At 46.1% G+C, this 26,126-nt stretch overlaps 2 protein-coding genes across 6 annotated transcripts in view; one reads left to right on the top strand and one right to left on the bottom strand.

The window, feature by feature from the left end:
• The first annotated feature begins 10,859 nt into the window (after positions 1-10,859).
• LOC123992900 (creatine kinase M-type-like) lies at positions 10,860-14,609 on the top strand. The gene is made up of 8 exons (XM_046294518.1): positions 10,860-11,016; positions 12,088-12,297; positions 12,545-12,699; positions 12,861-12,993; positions 13,102-13,273; positions 13,398-13,521; positions 13,719-13,908; positions 14,103-14,609. The coding sequence occupies exons 2-8, from the start codon at positions 12,108-12,110 to the stop codon at positions 14,279-14,281; spliced, it is 1,143 nt and encodes a 380-aa protein (XP_046150474.1). The 5' UTR covers positions 10,860-11,016; positions 12,088-12,107; the 3' UTR covers positions 14,282-14,609.
• A 1,810-nt stretch (positions 14,610-16,419) lies between these two features.
• Positions 16,420-26,126, bottom strand: part of LOC123992899 (MAP/microtubule affinity-regulating kinase 4-like) — a 57,999-nt gene continuing 48,292 nt past the window's right edge. For 2 of the 5 annotated variants that reach the window (XM_046294513.1, XM_046294512.1), the window contains exons 16-19: positions 24,631-24,713; positions 22,878-22,922; positions 22,570-22,618; positions 16,420-18,079 (exon numbers count right to left, since the gene is read on the bottom strand). In XM_046294513.1, the coding sequence (XP_046150469.1) occupies positions 17,746-18,079; positions 22,570-22,618; positions 22,878-22,922; positions 24,631-24,713 (511 nt within the window). In that variant the 3' untranslated portion in view covers positions 16,420-17,745. The remainder of the gene's footprint in view (positions 18,080-22,569; positions 22,619-22,877; positions 22,923-24,630; positions 24,714-26,126) is intronic. The other 3 variants (XM_046294516.1, XM_046294517.1, XM_046294514.1) reach the window with 3 other exon arrangements.

The following is a 26,126-nucleotide window of genomic DNA, read 5'->3' as shown; positions in this document are numbered from 1 at the left end:
ACTTCATTCTATTCCACTTTGCAACAAAGTCACATATGTTTATGGTGTCCCCTTTCAAGGGCTGGATCTATTTTAAGGGTCTGCAAACTGGTAAAAAAAAATTCTACATAGGTGTACATGTTTGACACTGGCTGCTCAGAGGTCACACCATGTGTGGATTCCAAAGAAGATGTCACTGTAGCCCAGCATTTACATCCTGTATCATATTCTGGTTCGTATAGTACAGCCATCATCGCTTCTAGGGAAGTTCTCTGCTCTTTCAGCCTCTTCTAGGCCTCTTCTACCCTCTAAACCTTCTAGGCTTCCCCAGATGTTGAAAAGTATCCTATTAAAGAAGCCAATGTATTATCCTGTGCATGTGTAACGGAGTTGGATATGTAACCTCACTCCCCAGCTTGAAATATCTCCACTTGCGCTATCAAATTGCTAGCTTTTTGGTATCGTAGTTGGCAACGGCATTTTCAAGGGGGCGGTCACGTGTGTTTGCGAAGCAGAGGATCCAGGATCACTCCCATTGCACACGTGTAAGGAAGGAAGATAAATGTTAAGCAAGCACAGTGCCGCCTGTTACTCATGCTTTACTTTCAATAAGCAACAAGCCATTTGTAGATTGACAAATGTGGAATGGTGGCCGTTTTACGGGCTCCTGACCAATTGTTCTGTTTTGTGCATTTTTTTGTGCTGATAGTTTCTCATGAACGAAAATAGATTCTGGACATCAGCACAGCTATCACTAACCTCCATTTGGATGAGGACTTCTACTTCAATGAGTCAGAGGAGAAAGGCATATTGATTATTGCGGAACAGACCCGAATCCCCGACACTCGGAACGAGAAGGAGGAGATGGTGCTATAGAGGCCGGCGTGCGGGAACCCCGACAAGACTAAGTCAGAGAGTGGATCAATCACCTCTACCCTCCGTTCTATTGGCAAACATGCAATCACTGGAGAATAAACTGAATGAGCTCCGTTCGAGACTATCCTATCAACGTGATCTGAAGAACTGTAATATCCTATGTTTCGCAGAGTCGTGGCTGAACGAGGATATTGTAAATATAAATCTAACTGGTTTTCTATACATCGGCAGGACAGAATGGCTGCGCCGGGGAAGCTCAGAGTAGGGGGTGTGTCTCTTTGTTAACAACAACTGATCTCTAATATCACATATATCAAACTCATTCCATGGAAAGCCAAGTGGCTGCGGGTTTGCGCTCCACCCTTGTACTTGATTAATGAATTAAAGTCACTAATTAGTAAGGAACTCCCCTCACCTGGTTGTCTAGAGCTTAATTGAAAGGAAAAAACAAAAACCTGCAGACACTAGGCCCTCCATGGAATGAGTTTGACACCCCTGCCTAATATTAAGGACGTCTCGAGGTTCTGCTCACCTGAGTTAGAATACCTCATGATAAGCTGTAGACCACACTATTTACCAAGAGAGTTTTCATCTATATTTTTCCATAGTTGTTTATTTACCACCACAAACTGATGCTGGCACTAAGACTCACTCGGCGAGCTGTATAAGGCCATAAGCAAAAAGACGATGCTCACCCAGAGGCGGTGCTCCTAGTGGCCGGTGACTTTAATGCAAGTGGCAGGGCTTGCAGACTATCATGGATTACAAACGGAAACCCAGGCACGAGCTGTCCAGTGATGCAAGCCTACCAGATTAGCTAAATACTTTCTATGCGTGCTTCAAGGCTAGCAACACTGAACTATGCATGAGAGCAACAGCTGTTTCAGACAACTGTGTGATTACGCTCTCCGTAGCCAATGTGAGTAAGACCTTAAAACAGTTTAACATTCACAAGGCTGCAGCGCCAGACGGATTACCAGGACGCATGGTTAGAGCATGCACTGACCAGCTTGGATGTGTCTTCACTGACATCTTCAACCTCTACCTGACCCAGTCTGTAATACCTACAGTACATGTTTCAGCAGACCTCCATAGTCCCTGTGCTCAAGAACGCCAAGGTAACCTGTCTAAATGACTATCGCCCCATTGCACTCACATCTGTAGCCATGAAATTCTTTGCAAGACTGTTCAAAGTTCAAATCAACACCATCATCTCAGACACCCTGGACCCATTACAATTTGCATACCACCCCTACAGATCCACAGATGACACAATCTCTATTGCCCTTACCCACATGGACATAAGGAACACCTATGTGAGAATGCTGTTCACTGACTACAGCTCATAGTTCAACCCCATTGTGCCCTCCAAGCTCATCACTAAGCTAAGGACCCTGGGATTAAACACCTCCCTCTGCAACTGGATCCTGGACTTCCTGACGGGCTGCCCCCAGGTGGTGAGGGTAAGCAACAACACATCTGCCATGGTGACCCTCAACACAGGGGCCCCTCAGGGGTACGTGCTTAGTCCCCTCTTCACCCACGAAGGCGTGGCCACGCACAACTCCAACGCCATCATTCATTTTGCAGATGACAATGGTGGTAGGCCTGATCAACGACGACGATGAGACAGCCTACAGGGAGGTCAGAGACAACCTCTCCTTCAACACCAGCAAGACAAAGGAGCTGAACATGGACTACAGGAAAGGGAGGGCGGGGAATGCCCCCATCCACATCGACGGGGCTGTTGTGGAACAGGTCGAGAGCTTCAAGTTCCTTGGTATCCACATCACTAAGGAATTATCAAGGTCCACACATATCAACACAGTTGTGAAGAGGGCATGACAATGCCTCTTGCGCCTCAGGAGGCTGAAAAGATTAGGCATGGGCCATCAGATCCTCAAAAAGTTACATAGCTTCACCATTGGCTATGTATTGGACCATACGCATTACCCTCTGCAGCGCCTTACGCATCTTGGCTGCATCACAGCTTAGCATGGCAACTGTTTGGCATCTAGCCGCAAGGCGCTACAGAGGGTAATGCATATGGCCCAATACATCACTGGGGCCGAACACCCTGCAAACCAGGACAACTATATCAGTTGGTGTCAGAGGAAGGCCCTAAAAATTGTCAAAGACTCCAGCCACCCAAGTTATAGACTGTTCTCTCTGCTACCGCCGATGCACCAAGTCTGGAACCAACCAATAGCTACCCGGAATATCTGCATTGACCCTTTTTGCACTAATCTCTTTTGACTCATCAAATACGCTGCTGTTACTGTTAATTATCTATGCCATTGCCATGCCAATACATTTTATCCCTACATATACAGTACCAGTCAAAAGTTTGGACACACCTACTCATTCAAGGGTTTTTCTTAATTTTACTATTTTCTACATTGTTGAATAATAGTAAAGACATCAAAACTATGAAATAACACATTTGAAATCATGTTGTATCCAAAAAAGTGTTAAACAAAGATTGAGATTCTTCAAAGTAGCCACCCTTTGCCTTGATGACAGCTTTGCACACTCTTGGCATTCTCTCAACCAGTTTCATGAGGTAGTCACCAGGAATGCATTTAAATTAACAGGTGTGCCTTATTAAAAGTTAATTTGTGGAATTTCTTTCCTTCTTAATGCATTTGAGCCAATCAGTTGTGTTGCAATAAGGTAGGGTTGGGAATAGAGGATAGCCCTATTTGGTAAAAGACCAAGTCCATATTATGGCAAGAACAGCTCAAATAAGCAAAGAGAAATGACAGTCCATCATTACCTTAAGACATGAAGGTCAGTCAATATGGAAATTTCATGAACTTTGAAAGTTTCTTCAAATGCAGTTGCAAAAAACATCAAGTGCTATGATGAAACTGGCTCTCATGAAGACTACCACAGGAAAGGAAGACAGAAAGTTACCTCTGCTGCAGAGGATAAGTTCATTAGAGTTACCAGCCTCAGAAATTGCAGCTCAAATAAATGCTTCACAGAGTTCAAGTAACAGACACATCTCAACATCAACTGTTCAGAGTAGACTGTGTGAATCAGGCCTTCATGGTCAAATTCCTGCAAAGAAACCACTACTAAAGGACACCAATAATAAGAAGACTGGCTTGGTCCAAGAAACACAAGCAAAGGACATTAGATCAGTGGAAATTTGTCCTTTGGTCTGATGAGTCCAAATGTGAGATTTTTGGTTCCAACCGCCATGTCTATGTGAGACATGGTGTGGGTGAACGGATGATCTCTGCATGTGTATTTCCCATCGTAAAGCATGGAGGAGGAGGTGTTATGGTGTGGCGGTGCTTTGCTGGTGACGATTTATTTAGAATTCAAGGCACACTTAACCAACATGGCTACCACAGCATTCTGCAGCGATACGCCATCCCATCTGGTTTGGGCTTAATGGGACTATCATTTGTTTTTCAACAGGACAATGAATCCAACACTCCTCCAGGCTGGGTAATGGCTATTTGACCAAGACAGAGAGTGATGGAGTGCTGCATCATCCAACCTCAACCCAATTAAGATGGTTTGGAATGAGTTGGACCGCAGAGTGAAGGAAAAGCAGCCAACAAGTGCTCAGCATATGTTGTTTGTTAAAGGAATCAACGGAATGGTATAAAACACATCAAACACATGGAAACAACGTACTTGACTCTGTTCCATTGATTCCATTCCAGCCGTTACAATGATCCCATCCTCTTATAACTCCTCCCACCAGCCTCCTCTGAAGTACACACGTACACACTCCGATCACAGAGGAACTTTATTAAACACAAGGTGCTTTATAGAAGTAGCTGTCATGTGTGTGGAGACCCTTCCCCCTTCTTGCTCCCTCCCTGCTCCCTTCTCGCTCCCTCCCCGCTCCCTCCTTTTCCCTTCCTTTCCCCCTCTCCCCGCTCCCTCCTTTTCCCTTCCTTTCCCCTTCTCGTTCCCTCCCTGCTCCCTTCCTGCTCCCTTCTCTCTCCCTCCCTTTCCCCTTCTCGTTCCCTCCCTGCTCCCTACCTGCTCCCTTCTCGCTCCCTCCCCGCTCCCTCCTTTTCCTTCCTTTCCCCTTCTCGCTCCCTCCCTGCTCCCTTCTCTCTCCCTCCCCTTTCCCCTTCTTCTCGTTCCCTCCCTGCTCCCTTCTCTCTCCCTCCCTTTCCCCTTCTCGTTCCCTCCCTGCTCCCTACCTGCTCCCCTTCTCGCTTTCCCCCCTCCCCCCGCTCCCTCCTTTTCCCTTCCTTTCCCCTTCTCGCTCCCTCCCCGCTCCCTCCTTTTCCCTTCCTTTCCCTCCCTCCCTCCCTGCTCCCTTCTCTCTCCCTCCCTTTCCCCTTCTCGTTCCCTCCCTCCCTGCTCCCTACCTGCTCCCTTCTCTCTCCCTCCCTTTCCCCCCTTCTCGCTCTCCCTCCCCGCTCCCTCCCCCTCCTTTTCCCTTCCTTTCCCCTTCTCGCTCCCTCCCTGCTCCCTTCTCGCTCCCTTCCTGCTCCCCTCTCTCCCTCCCTTTACCCCCTTCTCGTTCCCTCCCTGCTCCCTACTTTTCCCTACCTGCTCCCTTCTTCCTGCTCCCTTCTCTCTCCCTCCCTTTCCCCCCTTCCCTCCCGCTCCCTCCCTCCCCGCTCCTTCCTTTCCCCTTCTCGCTCCCTCCCTGCTCCCTTCTCTCTCCCTCCCTTTCCCCTTCTCGTTCCCTCCCTGCTCCCTTCTCTCTCCCTCCCTTTCCCCTTCTCGTTCCCTCCCTGCTCCCTACCTGCTCCCTTCTCGCTCCCTCCCCGCTCCCTCCTTTTCCCTTCCTTTCCCCTTCTCGCTCCCTCCCTGCTCCCTTCTCTCTCCCTCCCTTTCCCCTTCTCGTTCCCTCCCTGCTCCCTACCTGCTCCCTTCTCGCTCCCTCCCCGCTCCCTCCTTTTCCCTTCCTTTCCCCTTCTCGCTCCCCCTCCCTGCTCCCTTCCCTCTCTCCCTCCCTTTCCCCCTTCTCGTCCCTCCCTCCCTGCTCCCTACCTGCTCCCCTTCTCGCTCCCTCCCCGCTCCCTCCTTTTCCCTTCCTTTCCCCTTCTCGCTCCCTCCCTGCTCCCTTCTCTCTCCCTCCCTTTCCCCTTCTCGTTCCCTCCCTGCTCCCTACCTGCTCCCTTCTCGCTCCCTCCCCGCTCCCTACTTTTCCCTTCCTTTCCCCTTCTCGCTCCCTCCCTGCTCCCTTCTCGCTCCCTTCCTGCTCCCTTCTCTCTCCCTCCCTTTCCCCTTCTCGTTCCCTCCCTGCTCCCTACCTGCTCCCTTCTCGCTCCCTTCTCGCTCCCTCCCCGCTCCTTCCTTTCCCCTTCTCGCTCCCTCCCTGCTCCCTTCTCTCTCCCTCCCTTTCCCCTTCTCGTTCCCTCCCTGCTCCCTTCTCTCTCCCTCCCTTTCCCCTTCTCGTTCCCTCCCTGCTCCCTACCTGCTCCCTTCTCGCTCCCTCCCCCCGCTCCCTCCTTTTCCCTTCCTTTCCCCCCTTCCCTCCCTGCTCCCTCCCTGCTCCCTCCCCCTCCTCCTTTTCCCTTCCTTTCCCCTTCTCGCTCCCTCCCTGCTCCCTTCTCTCTCCCTCCCTTTCCCCTTCTCGTTCCCTCCCTGCTCCCTACCTGCTCCCTTCTCGCTCCCTCCCCGCTCCCTCCTTTTCCCTTCCTTTCCCCTTCTCGCTCCCTCCCTGCTCCCTTCTCTCTCCCTCCCTTTCCCCTTCTCGTTCCCTCCCTGCTCCCTACCTGCTCCCTTCTCGCTCCCTCCCCGCTCCCTCCTTTTCCCTTCCTTTCCCCTTCTCGCTCCCTCCCTGCTCCCTTTTCGCTCCCTTCTCACTTCCTCCGTTTCCCCTTCTCGTTGCCTCCCTGCTCCCGTCTCGCTCCCACCCTGCTCCCTTCTCACTTCCTCCCTTTCCCCTTCTCGTTGCCTCCCTGCTCCCGTCTCGCTTCCTCCCTGCTCCCTTGTCGCTCCCTCCCTGCTCCCTTATCGCTCCCTCACTGCTCCCTTATCGCTCCCTCCCTGCTCCCTTCTCACTTCCTCCCGTTCCCGTTCTCGTTGCCTCCCTGCTCCCTTATCGCTCCCTCCCTGCTCACTGGAGCTTCCACAGCAGGGGCTTAGTGAGGGTCTAGTTCACGGGGACCCCGTCCCCATTCTTCCTCAAGCTGCGGCTAGCTTTACATAACTGTTCCTCCTGTCTGCCAGCCCAGGCAGCTGAAGCCAAAGAGAGGATAAAGTGGCAGGCTAAATTGAGTGTGGCACTGGCCCAGAGTGCATCAATCTCTCCCCTTCTTTTCCTTCTCTATCGTCTCCTCACAGTGCATCCTCACCAAGCAGAACCTGTCTGGTCTGGCTTCACACCAGCACAGAGACAAGCAGAGCCCAGGCACCCAGGTGGAGAGTCCATCATGTGTCATGGAGGCCTCAGTTGGCAGAGCGGGTGTGTAGACGGAATTCAGAATGATCAAACCTATGCATGGACAGTATTCTGTATTTAGGTGTATCTTGTTCTCCATGGTCAAAAGGCAAAACTACAAATCTCAAAAGTTTGACAAATGAAATGACTTTGCCAAGATTTAATATTTTTTATTGATTTAAAAAGGAAACCTCAAATAAGCTGCAAACGTGAGTTGTGTGCCCAACATGCAGTCATGGTAATGCTGTTGACCATGGTGCATTAATAATGAGGATGGATGGGGGTTGACTGGGGTTGACTGGGCACACGGGAGGGTCATGGGGACATGGACAGAGACTAGCTTGGTCAGTCATATTAGGGGAGGATAGGCATGACATAGCTCACAAGTTGAGGACTTGTGAGGTGTCTGTTTCTCAAACTAGACACTGATGTACTTGTCCACTTGCTCAGTTGTTCACCGGGGCTTCCCACTCTCTATTCTGGTTAGAGCCAGTTTCGCTGTTTCTGTGAAGGGAGTACTCCACAGCATTGTATGAGATCTTCAGTTTCTTGACAATTTCCCACATGGAATAGTCTTCATTTCTCAGAACAAGAAAGACTGACAAGTTTCAGAAGAATGTTATTTGTTTCTTGCCATTTTGAGCCTGTAATCAAACCCACAAATGCTGATGCTTCAGAAACTCAACTAGTCTAAAGAAGGCCAGTTTTATTGCTTCTTTAGCAGAACAACAGTTTTCAGCTGTGCTAACATAATTGCAAAAGGCTTTTCTAATGATCAATTAACCTTTTAAAATTATAAACTTGGATTAGCTAACATAACGTGCCATTGGAACACAGGAGTGATGGTTGCTGATAATGGACCCCTGTATGCCTATGTAGATATTCCATTTAAAAAATCTGCCGTTTCCAGCAACAATAGTCATTTACCACATTGACAATGTCTACACTGTATTTATGATCAATTTGATGTTATTTTAATGGACAAAAAATGTACTTTTCTTTAAATTATAAGGACATTTCTAAGTGACCTAAACTTTTGAACGGTAGTTTACATACTGTCCATGTACACACACAGACTTAAACCTGTCTTGTTGCTCCTCTGCTGGGGGTTCACATGTATTATTGTTTATTGAGAAGGCCTATATTAAATACACCACCAGCTTGATTTTGCTTAATTTGAGGGACCTAGGAAAATGTTGTTTTGAAGCTCATTTCCTACAATTCTACATAGTTTAACAAAACTCTTGACGGAGCCCTGACATCAACCCCATCAAACACCTTTGGGGTGTTTGAATTGGAACGCTGACTGCGAGCCAGGCCTAATCACCCAACATCAGTGCCCAACCTCACTAATGCTCTTGTGGCTGAGTGGAAGCAAGTCCCTGCATCAATGTTCCAACATCTAGTGGAAATCCTTCCCAGAAGAGTGGAGGCTGTTATAGCGGCAAAGGGGGGACCAATTCCATATTAATACCCAGGATTTTGGAATGAGACGTTCGACGAGCAGGTGTCCACATACTTTTAGTCATGTAGTGTAATATATGTTTTATTATGATTATTTATATGACCTCTCAATTTAACTTTACATATTTTATTTCATAGAAAGTGAATAGATCAATTGATAGTGAGAGAGTCACACTGCATAAATTTACTTCCCAAGCAAAGTCTAATCTATTTGACAATAGTGATATTTTTTTTGTTGCCCTTTAAGCAAGGAATGTCTAGTTCTACGTGCTTTTATGCCTCACCCCCTATGAAATGTTGGCGCCCCGCTATGGGGGTAGCGTCCCCTAGGTTGGGAACACCTGTTTTAGAGAATGCTTTGTTCCACAGAGTGTAGCAAGCTTGAAACATATTGCAGAGACACATTCCACTTCCCTCATTAAGAAATATGAACTTGGTCATTGAAATATGAACCTGGTCATTGAGTCTTCACACATTTGGTTATTACATTGAACCCCTCAGTAGTGTTGCAATAGAAAACCCCTGAGCACGTCAATAAGTCCTGAGCTTAGCTTCTCTTGGCTGCCCCCTACTTTGCATAATGGGAGGGATTAGAAGTGTTTGCGTCACACCCATCAACAATTTTGTTGTCACAGGGGCTCTCTCTGATTTAATATCTGTCAGTAATTGCACTACTGATATGTAATAGATCTCAGACACAAGGCACCTGCTATATCTCATACTCCTGCTGAACATCTCAAAATAATTTGATATAAAACCACTGGCTGGTACCCTTGCCAATTTCCCTCTTGTATTATGTAAGGTGCATTTTATACACGAGATTGAATTTTGAACACATGTTTAAACTTAATAATACTTTTGATAATATATACTGAAGGAGGCTTGTGCACAAGGCCTCGACAATCCACCTCTATCACTCTTACCCTTTCTAAATCTGCTTCAGCAAACTTTGATTGTATACAGTAGATGCTTAGACAACCTGGGGCGGCAGGTAGCCTAGTGGTCAGAGCGTTGGACTAGTAACCGAAAGGTTGCAAGATCAAATCCCTGAGCCAACAAGGTAAAAATCTGTCGTTCTGCCCTTGAACAAGGCAGTTAAATTAACCCACTGTTTTCAGGCCGTCATTGAAAACAAGAAATAGTTCTTAACTGACTTGCCGAGTTAAAAAATATGCTTCAACTCAATCTTATGCAGTCCTTCCAACTAAAGACTCTTCTTCTATCTGTGTGTGCATGTTTGTTATGACTATCACCCCATGGGGACACAGCATCCTTCTTTGGCATGGCCCTGGCATGCTGCTAGAAATAGACATGAAGGCATATATTATCTAGCACAGTTTGGTAGATTTGTCCTGACAGAATGGTTGGCACAAAAGCTCAGGGTAGAGGGTGGCCGGCATGGATTTGTAAGTACGGCACACTGAAGTGTGAGGATTGTTCATTCTGTCTAGTCATTGAGCTGGGAGACACAGTGGCACTGTGCAGAATACTTTAAAAAACGTCTCCTCAATAACATTGTTAAACCTTGTGTGAAATCACATTAAGCCTTGATTGTCTATGAGCTTCAACAAAAACCTCTGCGAAGTGCAATTGCTCTGAATCCAAGAGGAGTGTGTCACACAGTTCCAGTTTGTGGTTCATATTGTCAGGTATTGTTTATGAAATGCTCAATGAAGTGGCTTTCTCCTTTCTCCTCTTCCGGTTCTCCATCTCTCTCAAGGGAACATAACTATATTCCTATGAAAAATCATGTAACTTTTTTTTGACTGATTCAAATTAGGACCAAGGGGGTGGGAATACGCACCAAACACACTACAGATGAATGAGAGGGAGCTCCAATGACTGTAGGGGAGAACTCCCATGAAACCCCACAACTAGTAATATAATATATGGCATTTAGCTGACGCTTTTAGACATAGTAGTTATTTGTTCCCCCAGGATCCCTCAATCTCTCAGTGTGAACACTTATAACAGTGTCCCCGGATACAGTGTCTTTTTACAACTGTCACTTTACTTCAACTGTCTCCTTCAACCCCCCACCTCAACTAGCTAATCAGAGGAGGAGGGGGGCGTTGCCATTCAGGGGGTAGGCACAGCTGTTGTACCGTCTCGGGTGTTGTGATGTAAGTTCATGCCTTTTACAAACTAAACTGGGCATCAGGGGTTGTGGCTGTCCAATCGAGTGAGAGAATTCAGAGACAAACCAGCCAATGGGTGCAAAGGTCTGGGTATATAAACTAGGGTCTAACACCTGTCAAAGTTGGGTAACTCCTATATTGGCTTTGGTGGATCCCGGGAACGTTACCTCCTTCTTTTCTCCTGTGCAGGTAAAACCTACTAGGCAGCGAGCTTCTGGAAAAGAGTTTTAAGTAGAAATGAGAATTCCTGAAACCTCTCCGTTGCCACACCACTTGGAATCCTGAAATCGGTTCTTCTTGGTTTTTTTGCATTGGACTCCTCTTCTGTTTCTTGCAGCGTTTCCTAAAATGGAAGATCTACTGTTTTTTTCTTCTTCAAACTACTTCTTATGCGTTTTTACTCGTCATCCACTTGAGTGCAAACCGTAACTTTGTTAAAAGTTTTGTTGGTAAAAGAGAGCACTAGTTTGAAAACAGCCATGATCACTAACAGCTGTTAGTAGAGGAGGGATAGTCACAGGACAGCGGCTGGTTGATTTGTTACCAGTGGTGATCTATAGATGACACTGAGTCATTTTAGATATTTTGCTGGAAAAAAACATGCAAAGTGAAGTATTGAGTTTCTATAATGTCTGCAATTATTCCACAACATGTTTGTAGTTCAGATGTTAATCTGAGATCCTATTCATTCTAATATGAAGGTCAGTTGTGCTAATGACCGGAGAATGAATCAAGTCAGTCTCTGGAATTCTCTGGTACCGCCTACTGGGGGGTAGCCAGACTAGGCTGCAGTGATGGTGTTTCCCTTGAAGGAATGGGAAGGTGGCTTGCATGCCAGTGTCAGAATATAGCCACAGCAAGAGGGTGTAGAGTGGATGGCCTGGTCTAAAAATACCTTCTGCTGCTAAGTGCATAAAAGCACGTAGATCACACCCCTGTCCCTCTCCGTGGAAACATGAGGCGGTGGCTGGAGGGGTCAGGAGACTGATAGATAGGACACTAGGAGACTCAGTACTACAAATCACAAAATATGGTATATTTAGTGGTATTGGTTGTATTGTTAGGCCATTGCTAGGACAGTTCCTTGTGATTTTTTTTTCTGAAAACCCATCATGCTCTCTTTTGTGGCACAATTCTGTTGCTAGGGACCCAGATACTGTTCTTTCACCATTATTGAATATTTAGTTGGGAGGGCTTTCGTTACAGTGTGCCAGATCATCATACATAGATTCACACTTCTTCCCCCTCTCCGTTTTGCAGGACAAAAGAGAGCCGCAATCATGACGAAGAACTGCCACAATGACTACAAGATGAAATTCTCTGATGTAGAGGAGTTCCCAGACCTCTCCCTGCACAACAACCACATGGCCAAGGTGCTGACCAAGGACATGTACAAAAAGCTGAGGAGCAAGTCTACCCCCTCCGGTTTCACCCTGGACGACTGCACCCAGACCGGTGTGGACAACCCTGGTAAGACTTAGAAGCACACACACAGGAAGACCCGTCAGGGCCCTGTGAGGTCACAGGATAGGCATGTCCTGATCCGCTCTGATTGGTGGCTGATAAGGGCACCTGAAAGCAAAACATTCTTAGTGCTATTAACTAATACACTATCAGCATGAAAAATGAGACTGTTGATAGTGCACTTTGATGGGGGGCCTGTTACATGTAGTTTTCCTGTGGCAATAGTTTTCACTTATTCTCTTTCTGTCTGTAGGACACCCCTTCATCATGACCGTCGGCTGCGTTGCTGGTGATGAAGAGTGCTACGAAGTCTTTAAGGATATGTTCGACCCCATCATCTCCGACCGTCACGGAGGCTACAAGCCCACCGACAAACACAAGACCGACCTGAACTTCGAGAACCTGAAGGTGAGTGAAGAAAGTGGTCCTGGCAATCACATTTCTTCATTGCTCCTTTTGCAAGCTTGATTTCTTAGCTAATATATAAGGCTGCAGTGGACCGTGGTGACTAGACGGCATTTGAATGACTTCCATGTGTAGAGCGACATAATTCATTTTCCCGTTTACAGGGAGGTGATGATCTTGACCCCGCCTACGTCCTGTCCAGCCGTGTGCGTACCGGACGCAGCATCAAGGGATACACCCTGCCCCCCCACAACAGCCGTGGCGAGCGTAGAATGGTTGAGAAACTGTCCATCGAGGGTGAGTGTCTGAGCCCTCAGTAAAATCAGCACTATAAAAATCAGGGTCAGCTGTGCTGCCTTGGAGCACGACCAAGTCAATCTCATGTTTATGTCTCTCTCCCCTCAGCCCTGGCCACACTGGATGGTGAGTTCAAGGGAAAGTACTACCCCCTGAACGCCATGACCGATGCCGAGCAGGATCAGCTGATCGCCGACCACTTCTTGTTTGACAAGCCCGTCTCCCCCCTGCTGCTGTCCGCTGGTATGGCCCGTGACTGGCCCGACGCAAGAGGAATCTGGTGAGTGCCCAGGACACAGGCCCATACCAATACCCGAAACCAAAACAATACCATTGGTTAAACCAAGTAATGAATGTACAGTATGTCCCACAGTCATGTAATACGTACTCCCTCCTATCTGAAGGCACAACGATGCCAAGAGCTTCTTGGTCTGGGTGAACGAGGAGGACCACCTGCGTGTCATCTCCATGGAGAAGGGAGGCAACATGAAGGAGGTCTTCAGACGCTTCTGCGTTGGTCTGCAGAAGGTAGGCTAGCCACAGAGCCTACAGGACTCGCACACTGTCAATACCGAGATTGTTCTTTATCGCTTGTTCACAACAATGGCAGCTAAGTTTTCTTATAGTCAGTAGTCGAAACACACATCCCTTTCGGTTGGCTATTCTCACCTGAAAACGCACTCACTGGAACATTCTCGTCTCCTGTCCTTCTCTACCTTGTGCAGATTGAGGCGGTCTTCAAGAAGCACAACCACGGCTTCATGTGGAACGAGCATCTCGGCTATGTGCTGACCTGCCCCTCCAACCTGGGAACTGGCCTGCGCGGTGGCGTGCACGTCAAGCTGCCCAAGCTGAGCACACACGCCAAGTTTGAGGAGATCCTGACCAGGCTGCGTCTGCAGAAGCGCGGCACAGGTACGAGCTACTCTCTTTATAGTCCTAATGCGTGAAGTCATACTATACCTAGCAATAGTCCATAAAATGTTATTACACTGCCATTATATGCATTTCTGAGGTGACTAGTAAAGCCATATTTAACCTGACATGTACATCATGGAACACCAGTGTTAAGGATTATGAAGACTCACCTTTGACCTCTTTGCCTGCAGGTGGTGTGGACACGGCCTCCGTGGGTGGAATCTTTGACATCTCCAACGCTGATCGTCTGGGCTCCTCAGAGGTGCAGCAGGTGCAGATGGTGGTGGATGGCGTCAAGCTCATGGTGGAGATGGAGAAGAAGCTGGAGAAGGGAGAGGCCATCGACGGCATGATCCCAGCCCAGAAGTAAAGCGGCACTTGTGCTTTTTGTATTATAAAAATGAGTAGCCTTGTCGTCACGCGGGCAGGAGACATCCTCCCTGGACTTTTCCTAAAGACACTCCACTCTGATCCAACTCTTTTTTTCCTTCCTTCAGTCTTTCTCTTCATTTATTTTTCTCCTTCCTCAGTCACATTTTACCATCTGTCACATTCTTTTCGTAACATCCTGGGAATAAAGTACTATCGCATAGTCTGGTGCCATGGGCCATCGCTATGTTAATGCACCGAATCTTAAATCCGTTTTTTGGTTGTAAAAATGTATTGAGCAAATAAAACAAGCCCCAGTTAACAATCAACCCCACTGTCTGATGTATGGTCTCGAAACACACACACACAGACCCTCGCACGTACACATTCTTGCTGCACACATACACGCACACACACACATAAACTCAGTGAGCGCAGCCTCGTAAATGCCCTAAAACCATGGTACAATTAAGCAATAAAACGAGAGGCCATGTGTTATGACATTTTTATCAAGGCTGTGATGTGGTCGTAGCCACGAGGTGAAGGCAGGTGGTCATGATGACTTATAGGTGCTAAGACTAGTAGTTTTATAAGTAGTGGTAGTGGGTTGCTATGTAACGACGTAAACAATGCCACTTTATATGAACGTGACAATGTGTATGTTGTCTCATATATCATGGACAGGAGATGCTCTAACAATGGGAATTCCAAACCATCCATTACACATATGACCAACCTGTAATCTACTGAGACCACGGCAACCACAGTGAGAACAAAAAATAAACTTGATCCAAAATGTCAAGAGTTTGAAAGGAGAATTTATTTTTGCTTCAACACAATTGTCCTATGAGACATGCAGGACTGCAGGTCAGTCATTTCCATATTTGCACCCCGTTTTATCGATAACAGCGACTGCTTCAAACGCACTACTACTTCCTACCGTTGAAGCATGGTCCTAAGCTTTAAGCAATATATATGGGAATTGTTGGGCAAGAGGTCCTATTTTGGGCAAAGTTGCCCAAAAATTGCACAAAATCACAGCTTTCACATTTTAAGACATTTGTGGCCACCTGTAGCAACTAAAATCTCCCATGATTCCTCGCAACGGGAAAAGTGAAGTCATTGTAGTGTCATGGATTGCTATGTACTACTGCCATACATGTGTGCAATAAATCTTTTTGCCAAAAGGAATAAGGTGGAAAATGTTTGAAAACAACTGAAGATTTGCTATTGTGTTGGGCAGGCAGTCCAGTGTAGGCAGGCTGGCGGAAATGGTCAGAGGTGTAACAGTGACAAACAAGCACACTCTGTAATGAGAACATCATCCACTGTTGATGAATCTTTGAGCCGTTTACAAAGGCCAGACAGACTTTCAGAAAACAAGGAAGGTTGAGGAACATTCAGCGACACCAACAACACAGTCTGAGCTGAGAAAATAGAAACATGGTTGAGAGATCTAAACTAGAAGAGCCCACTACAGCAACTGGGAACGATGTTCTGGCATGTCTGCTGCTATGACCCACTGACAGGCGACAAGGATCATTACTGTATATTGGTGCAAATCAAAGCCAGTGACAAACAGTCAAGGCCGGAGTGAGTGACTATCTACCTGACTTGGATCAATTGTGAGCAGCTTGGAATCGTGGTTCATTTATAGAAGAGTGTCAGGGTTAATTTCAACAAGGTCACCCAGGGTCACGTTCTAAACTACCCCCCTCAGCAATACAGAAGTCTGATTGGCTACCAGAAGGGAAGCTCAGTGTTGCCGAGGGCTGTGTTGAGGAGCAGTTCGGAACTCATCCTCCAGGGAACCACAGATAAAGGAATCGATGGACATAAATAGTTAATGCAATTCAACTAGCGTTGCTGTAGTTATTATAGTCTGTTTGATCAATCATATCCTTTTCTTTTTGAGCAGAAAATTAGGAGTTGATGTCATTTTGTTTTTTATGAGATCTTGGGTCATTTTATACTAAAAAGTGATCCAAATTGTGATTGTGGAAATGTGACATGCAATATTCCCCAACATAATACTAAACACAGCTTACATCAAATCAAGTTTGGAATCTTGGCCCTGTGGATGTGCTGTAACATTTAAGAGGAAATACAATTACAAGAGGTGATATTGCTAAACCAAAAGTGTAGAATGCTTGTGTACATTACCTGCTGAAACGCAGAAAATCAAAAGGTTAGTGGCTCAGAAGAGCAGTCATCACCTACTCTGCTTTGGACATTGAAGTCAGACAGCTTTGCTCATAAGCAACCAACATTCCGGTATATACAAAACACAAATCGAAACTTGACGAGAGTAGCAGACGGGGTCGTACAGAATTGAGCAGACGATGGATGGGCAGAAGGGTCTGGCATTTGTTTTACAGAATATTTTTTGTTGTCCGTCTCTGTATTTCGGCGTGGCTCCCTATATAGCAGGGGTGTCAAAAATATGGCCTGCGGTGCGCGAGGGGGTCCAATCTGGCCTGCGGGTTTGAGTAAAACCCCACAAAAATAACAAAGAGTCTTTTTTTCATATATCTGTACCGGTACCCCCTGTATATAGTCCCGCTACTGATATTTACTGCTGCTCTTTAATTATTTGTTATTCTTATCTCTTACCTTTTTTTAATAGGTATTTTCTTAAAATTGCATTGTTGGTTAAGGGCTTGTATGTAAGCATTTCACAGTAAGGTCATGTGACAAATAAAATTTGATTTTGAAAATATTTTAAAATGACTACAGCCAAATCGAAACCGTGTAGAAATTATAAGATAATGGACCTACATTCATACAGTTTATAGATTGTGTCCAGATTGTTAATAATCACTGAAATGAAAGCTAGACAGTTAGGGAGCATAAAAAATGCAAAATATTATGGATAGGGTGGATAGACTATTTTATGCTAATTTTGACGGCAAGGAAATATAACACATTTTCAGTGTTGCCGTCCGGACCTCGTTGAAGAACGAATGTGGCGTCCATGGCAAAATGAGTTTGACACCCCTGCTCTATAGCCTGGAGTTCTGTCTAGGAAAGGGCTGGCCCTTGTTTCTTAAATATGCATTCAGTCTGTCAATTGCTCATTGAAGTGAAGAAAAGAAAAACAATATTAAAAACCTTTTAAATAGCAGCTGTTAAAAAGGAATGACAACAAATATAATATAATCATAACTACGTTGACGAAAAATATCTTAATCTGCAAATATGGAATTAAAAAAGAACTGCTTGACTCCCTAGATTCACATAATATTGAGGTGCCTTAGCAGGGTTCATAGGTCATAGGTCTGTGAGTGGCGGGGCCGGGCCGTCCGTGCCGGTGTGCCTGCGTGTCCGTGTGGCACCAGAAGCGGGTCTTTGGCGGGGGTGAGGCGAGGTTGGCAGTGGGGGTAGCGGGTTCAGTCTGTCTCCTTCTCCCGCCCCCTCGGTCAGTCTGTCCAGTGTAGAAGCCCTCTGCCCCACCCCCTGTTGCCCTCAGAGCTCCAGATCTTTGGACACTTTTGTGGCGATATCCCGGAAGGCAAGCGGCGCCCCCCACAGGCGTTTGAAGCGCACGCCGCTGGTCTCGGCTGGACCGGCGGGCAGCTGGCACACCTCAGCCTCGAAGGCCACGCGTGAGCCGGCCGCCCCGTGGGTGCAGGAGAGCAGGAAGGGCCCAGCTAGGTGGACCTGGCAGCCGAAGCCCTGGGCCGCCTCGCGCAGCGCCAGCACCACCTCCGCCGGGTCCCGCGGGCTCCGCACCCTCACATCCCAGCCGCATCGGGGGGTCCGGGGCTCTGCCGCTTTTTGATGCCCAGGTAGATGGCGACTGCAGGGGCAAAGTGGGTGAAGCGTGGGAGTGGGGGAGTGATTGGGGGTGAGAGATTGAATGAGAGAAGAGGATGCAGGTGGAGTGTGGTTGAAGTGCATTAACGTGGATGGGAAGAGAGGAACAGGGGAGAAATATATAAGTATCATATAGGGTTTGGTTTAATAACAGCCATAACTCTTAATTTATCAATAGAAATCCATTCCTCAATTACTCATTGAAATAGATGAGGCCAGTAGAAATTAAAGCATATAAAATGTTTTTACTGAAGAGTGGATGTAGCATCCACAACATACACAAGTTGCACTACCATCTTAAAATCATGCCATAAATTAGACTATTATAGAAAAATACATCTGTGGTTCAAATCAGAGGACAATTCAGAGGACACCGTAGTGCAATAAAATGGAATGTTAGGAAGCAACACAAGTTAGTCAAGTTAACAACACAATTTTACCTTTTTGAGGACACGTGTGTTCTTCAAGGCAACAACATTCTAAATGATGCTGCACCATTATACCTCCTTCATTAGACCAGGCTACAGTTATGCCGCCCCACTCAATGATCTGAACTGTATGCGCATATATATATATATATATATATATATACACTGCTCAAAAAAATAAAGAGAACACTTAAACAACACAATGTAACTCCAAACTGTCCACTTAGGAAGCAACACTGATTGACAATAAATTGCACATGCTGTTGTGCAAATGGAATAGACAACAGGTGGAAATTATAGGCAATTAGCAAGACACCCCCAATAAAGGAGTGGTTCTGCAGGTGGTGACCACAGACCACTTCTCAGTTCCTATGCTTCCTGGCTAATGTTTTGGTCAATTTTGAGTGCTGGCGGTGCTTTCACTCTAGTGGTAGCATGAGACGGAATCTACAACCCACACAAGTGGCTCAGGTAGTGCAGCTCATCCAGGATGGAACATCAATGCGAGCTGTGGCCAGAAGGTTTGCTGTGTCTGTCAGCGTAGTGTTCAGAGCAAGGAGGCGCTACCAGGAGACAGGCCAGTACATCAGGAGGCGTGGAGGAGGCCGTAGGAGGGCAACAACCCAGCAGCAGGACCGCTACCTCCGCCTTTGTGCAAGGTGGAGCAGGAGGAGCACTGCCAGAGCCCTGCAAAATGACCTCCAGCAGGCCACAAATGTGCATGTGTCTGCTCAAACGGTCAGAAACAGATACCATGAGGGTGGTATGAGGGCCCGACGTCCACAGGTCGGGGTTGTGCTTACAGCCCAACACCGTGCAGGACATTTTGGCATTTGCCAGAGAACACCAAGATTGGCAAATTCGCCACTGGCGCCCTATGCTCTTCACAGATGAAAGCAGGTTCACACTGAGCGCATGTGACAGACGTGACAGTCTGGAGACGCCGTGGAGAACGTTCTCCTGCCTGCAACATCTTCCAGCATGACCGGTTTAGCGGTGGGTCAGTCATGGTGTGGGGTGGCATTTCTTTTGGGGGCCCCACAGCCCTCCTTGTGCTCGCCAGAGGTAGCCTGACTGCCATTAGGTAACGAGATGAGATCCTCAGACCCCTTGTGAGACCATATGCTGGTGCGGTTGGCCCTGGGTTCCTCCTAATGCAAGACAATGCTAGACCTCATGTGACTGGAGGTCTAGCATCAGCAGTTCCTGCAAGAGGAAGGCATTGATGCTATGGACTGGCCCGCCCGTTCCCCAGACCTGAATCCAATTGAGCACATCTGGGACATCATGTCTCGCTCCAGCCACCACGTTGCACCACAGACTGTCCAGGAGTTGGCGGATGCTTTAGTCCAGGTCTGGGAGGAGATCCCTCAGGAGACCATCCGCCACCTCATCAGGAGCATGCCCAGGCGTTTTAGGGAGGTCATACAGGCACGTGGAGGCCACACACACTACTGAGCCTCATTTAGACTTGTTTTAAGGACATTACATCAAAGTTGGATCAGCCTGTAGTGTGGTTTTCCACTTTAATTTTGAGTGTGACTCCAAATCCAGACCTCCATGGGTTGATAAATTTGATTTCCATTGGTCATTTTTGTGTGATTTTGTTGTCAGCACATTCAACTATTTAATGAAAAAAAGTATTTAATAAGAATATTTAATTCATTCAGATCTAGGATGTGTTATTTTAGTGTTCCCTTTATTTTTTTGAGCAGTATATATAGATATATATACACACACACACACTCACACTACCGTTCAAAAGTTTGGGGTCACTTAGAAATGTCCTTGTTTTTGAAAGAAAAGCAAATTTTCTGTCCATTAAAATAACATCAAATTGATCAGAAATACAGCTACTATTTTAGCTGGAAATGGCTGTTTTTTTGTTGAATATCTACATAGGTGTACAGAGGCCCATTATCAGCAAATATCACGCCTGTGTTCCAATGACACGTTGTGTTAGCTAATCCAAGTTTATCATTATAAAAAGGCTAATAGATCATAGGAAAAAGCCTTTTGCAATTATGTTAGCACAGCTGAAAACTGTTGTTCTGCTAAAGAAGCAATACAACTGGCCTTCTTTAGACTAGTTGAGTTTCTGAAGCATCAGCATTTGTGGGTTTGATTATAGGCTCAAAATGGCCAGAAACAAAGCACTTTCTTCTGAAACTCATCAGTCTATTCTTATTCTGAGAAACAAAGGCTATTCCATGTGAGAAATTGCCAAGAAACTGAAGATCTCATACAACACTGTGTACTACTCCCTTCACAGAATAGCGCAAACTGGCCCTAACCAGAATAGAAAGAGGAGTGGGAGGCCCCAGTGCACAACTGAGCAAGAGGACAAGTATATTAGAGTGTCTAGTTTGAGAAACAGATGCCTCACAAGTCCTCAACTGGCCGCTTTATTAAATAGTACCCTGCAAAACACCAGTCTCAACGTCAACAGTGAAGAGGTGACTCTGGGTTTCTGACCTTCTAGGCAGAGTTGCAAAGATAAAGCCATCTCTCAGACTGGCCAATAAAAAGAAAAGATTAAGATGGGCAAAAGAACACAGACACTGGAGAGAGGAAGATTAGAAAAAAGTGTTATGGACAGACAAATCCAAGTTTGAGGTGTTCGGATCACAAGGAAGAACATTCGTGAGACGCAGAAAAAATGAAAAGATGCTGGAGGACTGCTTGATGCCATCTGTTAAGTATGGTGGAGGCAATGTGATGGTCTGGGGGTGCTTTGGTGGTGGTAAAGTGGGAGATTTATACAGGGTAAAAGGGATCTTGAAGAAGGAAGTCTATCACTCCATTTTGCAACGCCCTGTGGACGGCACTTAATATGAGCCAATTTCCTCCTACAACAGGACAATGACCCAAAGCATGACCCAATCCAAACTATGTAAGAACGTTTTAGGGAAGAAGCAGTCAGCTGGTATTCTGTCAATAATGGAGATGCCAGCCGTCACCGGATCTCAACCCTATTGAGCTGTTGTGGGAGCAGCTTGACCGTATGGTACGTAAGAAGTGCCCATCAAGCAAATCCAACTTGTGGGAGGTGCTTCAGGAAGCATGGGGTGAAATCTCTTCAGATTACCTCAACAAATTGACAACTAGAATGCCAAAAGTCTGCAAGCCTGTAATTGCTGCAAATAGAGGATTATTTTACGAAAGCAAAGTTTGAAGGACAAAATTATTATTTCAATTAAAAATCCAACGTCTTGACAATATTTCCTATTCATTTTGCAACTCATTTCATGTATGTTTTTATGGAAAACAAGGACATTTCTAAGTGACCCCAAACTTTTGAATGGTAGTGTGTGTGTACGGTGTATATATATATATATATATTCAGGTCATTATATTGTTATTTCTGGAGGTGTCTGTGGTTTGCAGAGATGTGGCCAAATCCATTTAAATCCGGTCCATTCAGAAAGTAAACCAAATTCCAATTCTAATTCCACATTTTCCTCGTTGAAAAGCATTGAAGAGAATTGGAAATTCAGTGTACTTCCTGACTGCAATTGAAATGGAATTGAGCCCAGCCCTGGTGGTATGCGCAGCTAATTAAAATTGGCATTGATTTACATTTCAAAGCAGACATTTGTCTTTGGAATGCTGTCCTAGTGGGTCACAGAATCAGCTTGCGGTGGCATCTTACTATGCTCGGTCACAAGCTAGCAAAAACATATCTGCTGTGTAAGTAGGAGTAGGTTTAACGGTGGACAGAATACCACACACTAGTACAAGTACTACTCTTGGAAACAAGTGGAAGCTCTGTGTATTCGGCATGTCTACATAATTATGGGTATTTAATTTATCCAAATTGTTTGAGTAAGTGAAAATGAGGTTCATGTCAATAGATGGGGAGTTGAAGTTGTTGTTACACTGAGGAACCTACTTGATATAACACACAAAAGGAACCTACTTCAGAAAAGAATTAGAGAGGCAGTCACTCACAGGCATCTATCACAGAGTACCACATCTACTATCTACGAGTCACACCAAGGGCATTTAGAGCTAATGCTGCATTGACCCATGCTCTGAGCTTTACCTGCTGGATTTAACCAGAGACTGTCTGACCAGAGACTGTGCAGCCGAGGCTACATTGTGAGGGAGAGAATAGAAATGCCTTTAGTAACTACTGGTCCTGGAGCTGTCATACTGCCCGATGGTGGGCAGACATGGAGTGATACAGAAAGTCTTTGATTGATAGCACAACTATCTAACTGGTCTGGGTTCAGTTTTGCATTGTGTGATCATAATGAATGTGGTTACAACTGGGTTTGGGGAAACTGATCTTGGGCCTGTAATTAAATAGTTTCTCATCACAGTGGGACATACTGTATTGTAGACACTCACCTTGTGACCGGAGATCTGCAGACTCTCTCAGGTTCGTCTGTGACCCTCAAGACGAAGACAAAAGTGTGTGTTAGGAATGAATCAGCCAATAGAGAAATATCCCTTGCTCCCTCCCCTTCCTGTTCCAATCCTTCCCTCAGCAACAGCCAATAGAGAAATAACCACAACACCATCAACTCATCAGAGTCAGAGTGACATCAACCTTCCGAAATGTACGGAAATGATAAATAAACAAATGAAACAAAACACACACTTTGAAGCCACACTAGGAATGTTTTTTAGAGGAAGGGCTCAGGGCAGGTTCAGGCTCAGGACTAGAAAGCTGCTGCTGCTTGCGTTGCGTGACATAACTGGGCAACTCTAACATGTGCTGTGATGGTTTTTACCTAAGTTTGTAGAACATTTATTCCGACATTTTAACAAAAAGCATAATGAAAGTACATAGTGTTTGCCCAATGACTACTACCACTAAAGTATGGTCAGCTTTTGAGATGTCCCATTACACATCCATCTAACACACACAAGGGGGCGCTGCTGTTCAAGCACCACAAAGAGTGTCGCCATGTTCGTAACCTTCCTATTTCAAATGCCGTCTCCACTAGCCTGACCAACCCAAAGGCCATCACAGGAACTGGGTGTGTCTTTAAAGGATTAGAGCTTTCCTTCTATAAAATCTCCATCTAACAGTATAGGGGAGAGATCTGAGCTGTAGAGTGTCTTAAAACAAACCTGCAAGTGGGGATAGTGTCTGGGCTGCCATGTTGGGTCAAATCTCTCTGGGAGAGAGGGAGTGAGTGGAGCCCATGGTGAGTGGAGTGGAGTGGTGGGATAAGGACTGACAAGCCTGTGCCTCTGGCTGGGACTGTGAAGAGGATCCCGTTAAGAGGGGGGGGGATAAAGGCTCTATTACGCAACTAATCCTGCTTTGAAGTGTCAGCGATGCTAAGGACGCATGGCAGCAGCTCCTTACAAACAAAACCATTCCAATCTGAAACTCCTTGGCCTTGTGATAGTGTTGTGTTGTGTGGCAAAGAGGGAGGTTGGCTAAACCAAAAACACTGAAACAGTTTCACAGTACTGCCTCTGGGACTGGTGACGTTTTAACAACGCAAGGAATATATGGAGTTCATTAAGTGAGTCGCCGTCTTACAATTGCGTGAAAAGGTACAACTGGACGGCACACAATTGCACAATGAGTGAAGACGTCATCAGGTTGAGGTGCACCCTGAAGCTTTAGGAGAAGGTAAAGAACAGCCCATAGAGTCCAAAGCCACATCAGACCCCTTTGATTTGACTTTCAAAGATAAGAATAAAGAAATGTTTCATGTCCAATCATGTATTATTGTTTTAAGTGCCACAATCATTTGGTAGATATTCATACAACAACACATCCATTAACCAACTGCCTTTACATGAACTGAAAATAGAAGAAGAATGTATAGAGGATCCCAAACTGCTCCTACATCAAGTACTACAAGCTTGTGCACATTTTTAAAGTCTTTGGAAAGCAGGGTTATTGCTGGCTAATGTTCTGTTGTTGTCAAGGGTATGCTGTGTCACCTGTGGCCTCTAGGGCGCGCTCTTGAACTGAACTCAGACAACAGACACAGCGCACAGACTGAGGCTGTGAATGAGAGGGGAGTGGGCGAGGGGTTGGAGGAGCTGGCAGACAGGCAGGCAGGCAGACAGACAGACAGACAGACTGACAGGCAGACAGAGAGAAGGAGCCAGAAACATGGGAAGAAGAACTTACTAACTGTTTTTGATCCCTGCGGAAGAGTGCAGCCCGAGACGGACTTGTTTGAGTTGGGACGCTTAGAGGGGTCAAGATTGACCCTACGAGGAAGAAGAGAGAGAAACAAGGAAGACAAATAGAGAGACAAAGAAAGACAGAGAGAGAAAGAGATATGGATAAAGGGGGAAAAGAAGGATAAAAGATTGCAGCTGATTGGCAAGGAAAAGTAAAGTTAACAAGGAAAAGCAAAGTAGTTAAGAAACAGAAACATGAAGCACTTCCCCAAAAAACAGCCAAGACAGAGCGAGAGAGAGAGAGAGAGAGAGAGAGAGAGAGAGAGAGAGAGGAGGGAGAGAGAGAGAGAGAGAGAGAGAGAGAGAGACAGAGAGACAGAGAGAGAGCGGAGGGAGAGAGAGAGAGCGAGGGAGAGAGAGAGAGAGAGAGAGAGAGAGAGAGAGAGAGAAGGTGAACTGGGTAAGTGGGGGTTTGAAGCCTGTGGTTAATAGAGGAGGAAGTAAGCCTGAGGAAAATCAATGCAGATTAATGAGAGAGTGAGAGAGGGGGGCGTCAGAAGCATTTCGGACCCTCCAGCAGTGTTAGTCTGAGTACCGATGGCCAGACACACACACCTTACTGACTCCACTGACTCTCTAGGGATAAGACGAATGTCCTCCATGTTGAGGAAGGGTTACAAGTATCACTGATAGTCACTGTCACCTGTCTTGGGCTTTGTGTGCCCTCCTCTACAGTAGCCTAACTGGCTTTTCCTTAACACACTATCTAACACTGTAGCCTACACCCTAGAGGTCTTCACGGATCCACATACCCGAGACCCGATCCAGTACCAGAGCAGTTCTGGATCCAGAATTCTAAATAATGACACGGGTCTGGTCTGATTGTCACAGGTATGTGTACTTTTAACTGATTTGTCCTGAAGGACCCATACAGATCCAAACGCGACTGCTGCAGTAGAGAGAGAGAGAGAGAGAGAGAAGTTTAGAATTTATGCTGCAACTCTTTGCTTTTCACGAGTGGCGCGTAGCTGGTTGTTGGTCAATCACAAGTCATCAAAGCGGCAATAGGTTATAGTCATAGAGCCTCTGTGTGGGACCAAGGTCAGGAGATATCTAATCAATGGAGATGGAATTAAAAAGATGGAATTTAAAGTTAAAAGAAAAGGATAAGCTACAACGACCAAGAGCCAACAGATAGACTGCTACTTTATATTCTGAATGTTGTTGTTTGTAGCTGTAGGACGAGAAAGAGCATGCTGCATCAATTAGCCTAGCTCGCTAGCTACTAGCTTAACTAGCTTCTCCTGGTTTGATGCAGTCAAGACAGTTACTACGTAATCATATTGGTTGATAAATAACCTAGCTATGGCAGCTATTAGTCTACTATAGTATGAGTCGGCTTGGTCGGTTGTGGTCTCTCGTCTCACCCTACCTCCTCCCTGTTCATGTGTCACTCGCTCCCACTCACAGTAGCTTACATTCACAGCACGGGCACTGAGC

The sequence above is a fragment of the Oncorhynchus gorbuscha genome, linkage group LG13 (genome assembly GCF_021184085.1).
Source record: "Oncorhynchus gorbuscha isolate QuinsamMale2020 ecotype Even-year linkage group LG13, OgorEven_v1.0, whole genome shotgun sequence".
NCBI classification, from domain to species: domain Eukaryota; kingdom Metazoa; phylum Chordata; class Actinopteri; order Salmoniformes; family Salmonidae; genus Oncorhynchus; species Oncorhynchus gorbuscha.
Note: the sequence above shows the minus strand (reverse complement) of the source record. Positions and strands in the feature narration are given on the sequence as shown.

Coding starts and splice junctions, on each gene's coding strand:
- LOC123992900 (XM_046294518.1), top strand. CDS start 12,108: ATGACGAAGAACTGCCACAATGACTACAAGATGAAATTCTCTGATGTA. Junction 12,994..13,101: donor TGAGAAACTGTCCATCGAGG/GTGAGTGTCTGA, acceptor CTCTCCCCTCAG/CCCTGGCCACACTGGATGGT. Junction 13,522..13,718: donor TCTGCGTTGGTCTGCAGAAG/GTAGGCTAGCCA, acceptor TACCTTGTGCAG/ATTGAGGCGGTCTTCAAGAA.